Consider the following 11867-nt stretch of genomic DNA (forward strand, 5'->3'; position numbering starts at 1 on the left):
AAGTATAAAACATATATATGTTTAATATCGAAATTATTGTTCAAACTTATTAAAATGAATTATATGTAATTATTATTTAATTTCATTGTTTTCTTAAAATAATGTAATTATCTTGATTTAAAAAATATTTATTATCTTAATTAATTTATTTTCTTAATATTGAATTAATAATAAAGATTAAAAATTACTATACAACGTTGTAGAGTAAAAAAAACATATATGTAGAGTATATAACTTTTTAAATTATAACTAAAAATGTTATTATAAAAATATGATTATTTGAGTCTTATGACTAGTATTAAAAGAATAAAAAGTAAAACAAATAACCAATATCACTAGCCGTGAATAAGGAATAAATATGGAATACAACTAAAGCACAGAAACATAGAATCCAACTCGAGCACAGAAACACAAACAAATACAACCCATAAATCAGAGAACAAGAAGGAAAGAACCCTTTGGTAAACAAGGAGAACCCAGAATCTAACAAGTTTTTCACTTAGACTCTCCTTTATCAATTTCAGTTTTTTTGGCTGTTAACACTTCGAATCGGAGTTTCTTCCTTCTTGATCCATACCCATCATTTCAAAGTGTTTGATTCTCTGTATTTCCTCTCATTCCTCTGATTTTGTTTTCAAATCAATACAAGTTTTTGGGATTTGGATTAGGTTTTATTCGGTGAAGTAGTTTCTCGGGCATGTGGGTATATTTTTTAGGGTTTCATTGGATCGTAACTGGGGCTCTAAACTTCTCGAGTGATTAGGGTTTTCATTGAGACGTGATTGAAAGACAACTGGACTTCACGGGTTGCTTGAAATGGACAGGGACTTTCATCTCTCTGGGAGTTCATATTGCACAGTTCAGCATTTGCATTTGGGGACTCTTTGAGAAACATTTGTATTTTGGGACAGACTACTAAAGATGTTAACAATGTTTTTTTTGAGCATTGTCTATTATTAGTAATTGTGAATGAGTGATCAAGTACAAAGTCATTTGTTCTTCATTTTTGGTGTTTTCTGTTGTCTTTGGTGGTATGGTGGCTCACAAGAGTAGAGTATTGAATTTCAGACCATTTGTTTGGTTTCAAGCAATTGAAGCAAATATTTAGCTGGTTTGGTGGCTTTAAGTGAATGTTTTGTTGAAGGTTCATGGAGGAATTTTAAAACTTGAAATGAATGTGGTGACATGGTGCATGGGCATAGTTGCTGGTTTGTTCCCTTCCTGGAACAGTGTTACTGGATTCTAACAGTCTCACACGTAGAATTTTACATTAAGGCTTTTATGCAATGTCGCGCTGTTTTCCATTTCCACCACCAGGATATATAAAGAAGGCTAGAACAGATGGAGTGGATTTGTTAAAAAAGGTAAATATAATTTAACATTCATTAATTAAATTGCATATGCTTTGCTTGAAGAGGAAAGGTCCATCTCAGATAAAGTGACAGACTTCACCCAATTCATATTGTTGTCATTCTTCTAATTCATATCCTTGACAATGTTATATATTTGTTTATTCTAAGTCGTAAAGCTTTTGTTTGAGGCTAGGAATATTGAGGCTTTGGATTTGTTGTATAAAACATTGCTGTTATTTGACCCTTTAGGTATTGAAGCAGAAGAAATAGTATTGGTAGAGATTCTTCATATATATTTGTCTTTTGAAGATTCCTCTAATGTACTTTGTAATACTTGCTGATTTTTTGAAGCCAACATCTTTGAATATCCTTGATCAATGACCTTAAAAATATTATATTTTCAGACCTTTTATTGTCCTTTTTTTGTTCCGTGTGATTTTAATTGATCTAATAATCATTCATGAACCCTTTATTGAATGGTGACAGATTATCTGTCATAAATCTATAACCGAAAATTTTGTTTTGTAATCACATAATATTGGTGAAATTGCGCTACATTTTTTTCCTCAAACATCTAAAAGTGGCCAAAGTTACTTTGTGGTGAAGCCAAGAGGTTGCTACTACAATGATGTGATCAAGATTGGAGTGGTATAATGTTCTTGCATATATTCTTTTAGTTACATCAATTTATGTGACCCTTGAGTTCATGCTTTGTTTGCCTTGATTACATTAAAAAATATTTAAATTTAGGGAAAACTATGATTTTCTTGTGAAATCATCGTACTTGTTATGGATGACAGTAACTTCAGCTTGATTTTTATGTTAGAAAGGAATGGTGGTTAATGTTTTTGTCAATTATCTGCTTTGAATTCTCAATTTGACTGACACTGATCCTGATCAATTTTCTCCCTTATTTTAAATGTTAACATATCAGTCTTCTTGTTAGGTGTTGACTTGCAAAATTGTTAGTCTAGTTTTCCTTTTTCATTGGTATGGTGTATGTTTGACCATATCATGAGATGATTGATTATTCAGCTTGTTTATATATTAGCATTCAGGATTGTAGTTATTTTCAGTGAAGAAGCTAGTACTTGCAAGTTTCTTCTTCTGTACTCTTTTTTCATTGCTAGTTTCATGAAGTGTTGCTCTAGAAAAACAGTGGGTGCCCATGATTGTGTATGTGAGCCCCCTTCCCCTTGTATGCCATGCTTTTCTTCTGAGAAAATTGGCATCCCGTGAGTTCTGCAGTGACTCTGGGCCTTGCTATGGGCAATGACTCTGCATCTTTGGTCCATGTTTTAACTTCTGTTCCCCTTCCCTCATGCCTTTGTTTTCCTTGCTGGACTGGACTTCCACCTACCCAATGTTATCTGGTTATCTGGTGAGATGATGGCTAGTGGCCTTAATTCTCTTTTTATTTGTTTCTTTCTGAGACCCTTTGTTTCTACTTTTTATTGGATTTAGTTGGTAGTAGTGTCTCTCATAGGTAGTTGAGCTTTCCCATAAGCAGGGATTTGAAAATTGAGGTGAAAGAGGAAATAGTAAAGAACAACAATTTTTTCAGGATGATGTTTGAGTATGGAAGCTGAAGCTTTGTAGATCAGCTAGATTTATTGCATTGGATGATTAATTTGAGGGAGTAACTTATGCATGGAACTTACTTTTCTGGATCAAGACTGTTTACCTTGTACTTTTGATTGATAGTTGTTTTAGGTATGATTAATCTTATAAGGTATTGTACGATAGGTATGATTCTATATATTGTTATTTTTTCCTGTATTTCCCGGTTTTCACAGTTGCACCTGACTTTTGGTTTCAACTGTCATAGCTACACTTAAAGTAGCTACAGGGATCAGTATCATTTGCTTCTAAGTCTTAGTTATTGTGTGGTAGTTACAACTGGCATGTCAATCTGTAATACCTACCCTGGGAACAACAGGATCAGTTGCTGTTGCTCCTAACCCTTTAAGTTATGTCATGATAGGAACTGACTTGAACTACATAATTTGAATTGGATATTGCAACTTATAGTTTAGGTGGAGTTCCATCTGTACACAAGTTTTCGATTTGGTGTACCTCTAGAAAACTGTTTTAGGTTGTTTTTCTTTTAAAATAATCTTTAAAATAATTTTAGATTCCTTGAATGAATATTGACTTTAGATTATTTGTGCTGTAGACAAGTTAAATTTAGAATAATACTTTTCTTTAGTTACTGCAAATTAACTGAGAATTATTTTCATAAATCCTTCCATTTGTTATTGAAACCTCAAATGACCTCCCTGCCGTAGACGAAGGTTGTGAAATGATAGACCAACTAGCTTACAGAAGATACAAGACCAGTTCTTGTATTTTCTTTATTAGGAATAATACAGTTCTACCAATATGGGAAGAACCTTAAATTAACAATGGACAATAACCCAGGTCTTCTGAGAGGACCAACTCTCCTAAACTCCCTTTTCCTTCAAAACAACAAAAGACTCCCCTCCAACAACAAACCCGTCAACTATATATAATAGTCCTGTTTAGAACCTATTACAACCACCAGTGGTTATAACTATCTTCTATTGTTTATTTCTCCTAGTATATACTTTACCACTAAACCTATCGATACCCCGCCCTTGAAGATTCATCTTGTCCTCAAGGTGAAAGTCTGGAAATTCTGTGTTGATAGCATCTGCAGATTCCCAGCTATTCTCCATCCCAGGAACTTGTTGCCATCTGAGTAAGACTTCCAATTCACTAGCTGCATTTTTGCATGTATCTATCAACTTTTCTGGAATTGGTTGCCATCTGAGTAAGACTTCTAATTCACTAGCTGCAATTCTGCATTGCTTCTACCTTCTTAGGGTCAGCAGACACCCCTGCACCTGAAATCACATGCCCCAAGTACTCAATGTTACTTTGGCCAAAGCTACACTTCTTTTTGTTGACCTTCAATTGATGATCCTTCAGCAATTTTAAGACTTATGACAAATGCTAAAGATACTCATATAGGGAAGGTCTGTATATCAATATGTAATCCAAAACCACCAACACAAATCTTCTAAGAAAAGGCCTAAGAACCTCGTTCATGAGAGATTGGAATGTCGCAAGAGCACTTGTCAGCCCAAAAGGCATGACAAGGAACTCATAGTGCCCTTTGTGAGTTCGAAAAGCCGTTTTCTCAATGTGCCCTTCCTTCTTTATAATCTAATGGTAACCAAATTTAAGGTCCAGTTTAGAAAATATGGTTGCTCCAGCTAACTCGTCTAATAGCTCCTCAATCATTGGAATTGGAAATTTATTTGGGATAGTCAATTTGTTGAGAGCCCTATAATCCATGCAAAACCTCCACCATCCATCCTTCCTCACCAGGATTCGGACGAATTCCAGCCTTTAACTGATCAGTTTCTTATTTTCATTCTTTTGTTGGTGGGAGTATTTGTAAGGCCTCAGATTAGGAATTGAAGCCCCTTCTAACATGTGAATGGCATGATCTTGCTACCCTTTTGGAGGTAGCCCTTCTAAACTTAGAAAAACTCCTTGTAAGAATTTAACAATTGATCCACTCAGAGCAGTACTCCAGCTGTCCCGTGCCTCCTATTGTATCCCCGTTAAGTATTTCCACCAAGTAGGCCCTTATCACTTTGTTGCTAGTTGGTAATCAACTTCTTGAAGGAAGTGGCAGTGCTAGACAAGGTAGGATCACTGACCACTTTGACTTGATTTCCATTTCCACCAATAGTAAGTCGGGATTTGCTAAAATCTGCCTTCACCTCACCCAAACTCGTCAACCACTCTAACCCCAAAACCACATAAGCTCTTCCAATTTCAAAGATGAAGAATTCTTCACGAATCTTCAAGCCTTGAATCTCCAACACCAAATCTGAACATTTCCCTTGAAATTTCAATTTCCTTCCATCCCCCACCTCTTCCATATACTTAGGAGTGTCTACATATGTCAGCCCACATCTTTCCAACAAATCTTTGGAGAGAAAATTAATGGAAGCCCTGCAGTCTATCATCACAATAACTTGTTCCTCACTAATGCATCCCCAAACCTTCCATGATTTCTTGGTGGTCATACCAGCCAAGGTAAACATAGATAGCTCCATTGTTTTCCCATCTTCCACCTTAATCTCAATATATGTCTGCCTCTTCTTCTGTAACATCTAAAACATAACCCTTTCTTGATTTTGTCCTACATTTCTTCATCAGTCAACCATCTAAAGGTTGATCCTCGCTGTGAACCTTGGTTTCTCCCACTGAATTGTTTATTCTTCGTACATCTTTTCCTTTTTTCGTAGAAGCCATTTGAGAATTTCCCTCTTGCAAAACTCCTAGTCATCCAATTGAATTTGGATGTTGTCACAACCTTATTCTTTACTGAACCCTTTCCTTTGGATAAAACTTTAATTTTATCTTCAACCATTTGGGCTGTCATCATCAGGTCAGCCAAATTTGAGGGTTTATACAGCTTGACTTCAGCGTTGCTCTCTTCCTTTAACCCATTCAAGAATATCCCAATGACATAATATTGATCCATTCCTTTTAACAATCCTGCATATTGCTCAAGTTATTCAACATAATCTTCTACATTTCCTGTCTACTTTATATGGCTGGAAACGTTGCACCACTACTATCCTGAAAGATTCTCATGTGGGATATGGATTGCAAGATTCCCACCATTGGAACCAGTTTAAAGCTTTTCCATCCAAAGTCGCCATCATTGCTTGCATTCTTTCCACGTCAGATACTTATTGCAAATGGAAATATCTGTCCAATCTATTAGTCCAGCCAAAAGCATCTTCCCCTGCACAGATTGGAATATCTAATTTGCACCACCTTGAACCTTCATTTGCTTTCCCATCTTGATCTTTTTCAACTGTCTTTTGGGCCGAAAAGTCATTATTATTAGACCTAGCTATTGAATTGCAGACGATATTTTCCACCACTCCCGATAATACACTAATCAAATTCTCCATTCTTTGAAAATGTTCCATTTGCTCATTTTCCACTTTTAGCCTATCCCATCTATCTTGAATCATGCGTTCCAAAATTTCTAATTTGGACTCCATTCTGGTGTTAACCATACGCGATCACACAGCTACCACAAGGTCAAGAAGGAAGTTCTAAATACCAATTGTTAAACCAATTAGTTTACAGAAGATACAAGACCAGGTCTTATATTTGCTTTATTAGGAATAATACAGTTCTACCGAATGCGTTCCAAAATTTCGAATTTGAACTCTATTCTGGTGTTAACCATATGCCATCACACAGTTATCACAGGGTCAAGAAGGAAGCTCTGAATACCAATTGTTAAACCAATTAGTTTACAGAAGATACAAGACCAGTTCTTATATATGCTTTATTAGGAATAATACAGTTCTACCAATATGGTAAGAACCTTACAATCAACAATGTACAATAACCCAGGTCTTCCGAGAGGACCCAACTCTCCTAAACTCTCTTTTCCTTAAAAACAAAAGACCCCTTCCAACAGCATACCCCTCGACTATATATAATAGTCCTGTTTAGAACCTGTTACAACCACCAGAGGTTGTAACTACCTCCTGCAGTTTATTTCTCCTATTATATACTTTACTGCTAAACCTATCGTGAAAGAAAGGTGAGGAAAATCCAGGTAAGATATTGTGCACAGTTTTTCAAGCTGGTATCTCTGTACATCTTGGGGACATTTATGGATTTTGATATAGAATTCTGGTTTAGGTGTCATTATTTGTACAAACATTTTCCTAAACGGTTCAAATATTTAGAGAATTACAAGTTTTTATTGCTTTACATAGATCAAACCTCCGAGGCTTTGTTCCCATTTTGATTAGAGGCCCTTTGTTGTTGCTAAAGAAATCATGCATGGTAATTGGAGTAAGGAAAAGCATGAATTGGTATGCATCTCTACCCACTCAGTTCATGCAATAAAAGGAAGTAGATTTGGATTTTTTTCACACTGAGCCATGCAACCCCTTCCATTTTTGGAGTGAAAAGACTTAGGTTTCACAATTGATTTAGGCTGCGATTCTTGTTAGAATCGTGATTCAAGCTATTCCAAGTGCAATATGAACAATGCAACACCAATTCGGGAGAACAAACAAGTTTTCCAACAATTGGCATCATGGGGGTTGTGCTGTATCATATCATGCGATACGAATTGTATATTGTGTAATACTTACTGCCATGCTCTTGATTAGATTTTCATATGTTCTATGAGGAAATCGATGTCTCAATACTATAGTGCTTCAAAAGGTCTAGGTAGCATAAGACAACTAAAAGGCATTTATAACCAATTATAATAAAACTGTTGGATAAATTTAGAAAATAAAGAATCCTAGGCAAATTTATGAGAAGAATTAGGAACATGTTCTCTAATAGTTTGTGTAACACTCTCTTCTATTGGTTGATATTTGCTCAAGAGTAGAAAATGGAAAGAGATTTATTAAATAAGATGTGGGACCCACAAAGTCCTGTGATTTATGCATAGACTTTGTTCTCATTTGTTAGACTTTGAATATAGGTTGCTTCTCGAGACTTAGAGGATGAACAAGCAGTTATCCTTGATAGCATTTAAGTTTTCTGGTGGTTCATCTATGGGATATAACTAGACATGTATATATTTATTTGCCAGAGTTTCTTATCTACCATTATAATAAGACCTGTCAGCTGCACTTATCTGTTCTTTTTATTTTAATACAAGGCATGGATTACAAGACATCCGTTAAAAGTGTCATAGCATATCTTGTAATATGTGCCGAAAGCCAAAAGAGAAATAAAATATATATTAGAAGGATCAGCATTTGCATCTAAGAATGAAAGTGCTTCTGTTGGGGGTTTAAGGAATCTAATCATTGAAACTTCTTAATAAGGAAGGCATCACAATGATCTCCTAAAATCTTGAACATTTAGTTGATAGACATTGTGTATTTTATGGACATTGATCTTGTTGTTATTGTCATGGTTTCTTCCTAGGATTTATATGCTTGTCAACAGGCAAGAACCATTTATTTTCTTTTGCATGTTTTGCTTTTGATATATTCTCCTTTCTCTGCTCTTGCATGCAAAGGTTTTGAAAATGTTGTGAAGCCATTGTTGTCATTTCTTTATTTAATTATTGTTTTAATATCTCTTCTCACCATATTACTTGCAGGAGAAGCAGAAAGAGAGAAAACATAAGAAAGATAAGAAGGACAAAGAGAAGAGGGAAAGTAAGGAGAGGAGAGAGAAAGAAGGAAGAGATGGAAAGCATAAGGAAAAGAGGGACAAAAAGGAAAAACGTAGAGAGAAAAAGAAAGATAAGAATAAGGATAAGAACAAAGATAGAGATAAAAGTAAAATCAGTTCTACAGATGACAAAGGTTTTCCAAGACAATCTGAGGGTGTCAATGCTGGTAATATCCATCAAGAGGAAAATAAGCACGATGATAAGAAGGATATCTTGTTTGAGAACAGACTCACCAAACAGTATTCTGGTAACAATGGGGAGAAGGCAACAGAAAGAAATGCTCTGGCTGCAAACATGGAATCAAAGTTCCTCCTGGAGTTGGACCGGAGGAATAGGAATGATGACGGAGGAGCTACCAATCAATCGGTTGATAACTTTACTAATGCAAACCATGGAAAAAATGAGGCAACTGATAGGTTGGTGGCCAAAGGAGGTGGGACCAGGCTTGATGGTAGTGAAAAACCCAAGGATAAAGGCCTTGATGTTAAGAAGATTGATGGAAGAGGAGTACAAGCTGAGGTCCGACCTATTGGAAATTCACCAGCTCAGAATTATGCTGGAAACGTTCATCCTAGAGTTGATGGAATACCCAAACTTCTCGGGAAGTATTTTGAAAAGAATTTGGAAGCAACAGTTGAAGGTAAGGAAAAGGTTAAGGAAAAGAAAGATGAAGCTAGAGAAAAGACAGAAGAGGAAAAGATTAAGGAAAAGAAAGATGAAGGAAAGGAAAAGGTTAAGAAAAAAAAAGATGATAAAAGAAGAGATAAAAGGAAAGATAAAGAGAAGGAGAAGAAAGGGCATGGGAAAAACAAAGATAGGGATAAAGAGAAGAAAAATGAGGAGAAAGACAAGGAGTCTAGTGAACTTAAAACAACAGAGCAAAATAAATTAAAAGAAAGCAACAAAATTGGACTTAAAGATTCAAATTGTTTCTCACAGCTTTCTAGAAACAGCCATGATGATCCTGTTGGTGGGGAAAATCTCAAAAAACGAAAAGACATGGAGTCAAATGGAGTTCCACGTGGTGAGTGTTACTTATGATTAGTCTTATTCGCATTTCTACCCAGTGATCCTGTTGTGTTTAAGATTGTACATAATATTTTTCGGTTGACTCACATGTTATATATACATTTTTTTAAAATTTCTTACAGTTAATGACAGTTTGCCCAATAAGTTTCCAAAATTGTCTTCCTCTCAACCATTCACCAAAAATGGAAGGCCATTGGAACCCTGGCAAATTTCCGTACCAAATGCTTCGGATAGACCGCAAGTGGCCACCGGTGTTAAGGTAGAAAACAAAGAAGGCATGAAAAATGAGATTTTTGAAACTCAGTCATTTTCAGCTTCTTCAAACAAGACTCGCACTGATATTGTGCCAGTTGATTTTATAACTGAAGCTTCTGCAAAGCCATCCCATCCAGACTCCAAGTACCTAAGCCAGGTATATTCCGTACCTAAGGTGGATCATTGGTCTGATTTTGATGATCAAGAATGGCTATTTGACAGCAATGTTTCACCCGAAAGAAAATCTGTGGTGCAATCTTCAGAGGTTGGGGATACACCACAGGTATGGGCCGAAGCTCTGCGCATAGAGTCAGCAGATGTTTTTGCTCTTCCATATGTCATTCCATACTGATTGATTATTTAATTGTCACAATAATTACACGTGCAATCCTCCAATGACTGTCGGAGCAGGAGGAACTGGGGCATGGGCTGAAGATACCAAATTTCTTCATTCATTCTTTTGTTACTTGCATACAGGCAGCAAGTATTGAGTGACTGATTGATTGCTTTGATCTTAAACTGCTTGGATGGTGACTAGAGCCTGACTGATTTGTCTTGATTTTTGACTGATTGGAGGATGAGAAAATCTGTTGCAAGTTGTTTCATGTTCAGTGCATTGCTGCAAACATAGTTGGAAGCGCAGTTCCTATCTTGTGCATCTCAGTAATTTATTTAGCCGACAGTGAGACTTTGTATAGGTTGTGGAGAGAGAGGGGGGATGGGTACAAGGTTGTGCAACTTGTTATTCTATTTGAGCTGAGCTGCTCTTTCTAATCCAGTATCAGAATATTTAAGTGAAACTAGATGTGATCTTTTCAACTCCACCACAATTTTGATTTGTAACATAGAACTCTTATTTACGAAAATATGTATGATAGAGAAGGGAAAAATTTTGCTTTAGCTTTGCAACTATTCTAAACAAAGGACATTGCAACTAGTTGTACCATTTTTTTATGTTTTAGTTCTTAGATTTACAGCATTTTCTTTAAAGTGGGGCCGGAGGTTCATAAACAGGGGCAAGTTACAGGGTGACTACATGCATTCAATTATGGAACATGTCGTACATAGATGAGGAGGATCTATTCAGTTGGAGGTATTCACCTTCTTATCCTAATGATTAAACCTCGTCATTGCACGCCAATCTTGATTCAAAAATTCAACAGCAAAAAGAAGCCATAATCCATGCACGATTAAGTTTGTCATTCTATGTAAAATGCTGGCAATAATTGATTTATCCTTTAAGGTAGTTAAGGGATTATTCCTATTATTTATTCTCTATGTAACATTTTCCACCAATGTCGCCTTACTTGATCTATTTTACCACAATAGTAAAAGAAAAAAATAGGTGAAAAACTAATGGTAGTAAAAACTGTTAAGGCTAACTTAATAAGTTATGTGTTTAGTAAAAGAAGATATAATTAAATATGCTTATACTATATATTTTTATACAATATATATTTTATTGATGAAATGTATTTTGCAGATTTCTTTAATATTATTTTTTAATTAATTTTAAATTTTAAATTCTTATAACATTTTATTTCTAAATTAACTATTCTAATTATATTTATTTTACTTTTAGTTGTTATATTATTTTTCTTACCATATATTTAATATTAATCTTATACGACATTATCATTACTCTTATATAATATCCTATAATACTTTCATTTTTAATTAGATATAAGATATTTAAAATAAATTAGAAATAGTGTCAAAAGCAACTTTAATACTTATATTTCTTCTTTACTATTACTTTAATACAGATCCTTCCTTTCTTCCTTATTTAAATATTAGAGAGTATTTTATAAGTGGTTTTTTTATTTTTTTTAAATTCAAAGTTTCCACATTAGACAAAAACTTGGTTCTTGAAAACCTTATATTCAACCTCATAGAGATCTCGACAAAATCAAGTAAATCTTTCCTTAATCGTGAAAATTGGCTCAAACTAATCAAAAGCAACATTGAAATTTAAATAATAATAATAATAGTCATTTTTTGTCATTGTAAAT

General features: G+C 34.9%; 1 protein-coding gene across 1 annotated transcript; it reads left to right on the plus strand.

The window, feature by feature from the left end:
- Positions 1–386: 386 nt before the first annotated feature.
- Positions 387–10755, plus strand: LOC124820619 (uncharacterized). Its single transcript, XM_047292354.2, has 3 exons — positions 387–1364; positions 8497–9595; positions 9723–10755. Exons 1-3 carry the CDS (start codon positions 1287–1289, stop codon positions 10205–10207), a joined length of 1662 nt encoding a protein of 553 aa, XP_047148310.2. The 5' UTR covers positions 387–1286; the 3' UTR covers positions 10208–10755.
- The last annotated feature ends 1112 nt before the right edge of the window (positions 10756–11867 follow it).

Source organism: Vigna umbellata, chromosome 1 (assembly GCF_029865625.1).
Source record: "Vigna umbellata cultivar VRB3 chromosome 1, Vumbellata_1.0, whole genome shotgun sequence".
Taxonomy (NCBI): Eukaryota; Viridiplantae; Streptophyta; class Magnoliopsida; order Fabales; family Fabaceae; genus Vigna; species Vigna umbellata.

What these genes read in the sequence shown, in the direction of transcription:
- LOC124820619 (XM_047292354.2), top strand. Translation starts at nt 1,287, where the DNA reads ATGTCGCGCTGTTTTCCATTTCCACCACCAGGATATATAAAGAAGGCT. An exon ending in GAGTGGATTTGTTAAAAAAG is followed by an intron (nt 1,365 to 8,496) that starts GTAAATATAATT and finishes TATTACTTGCAG; the next exon opens with GAGAAGCAGAAAGAGAGAAA. An exon ending in GTCAAATGGAGTTCCACGTG is followed by an intron (nt 9,596 to 9,722) that starts GTGAGTGTTACT and finishes AATTTCTTACAG; the next exon opens with TTAATGACAGTTTGCCCAAT.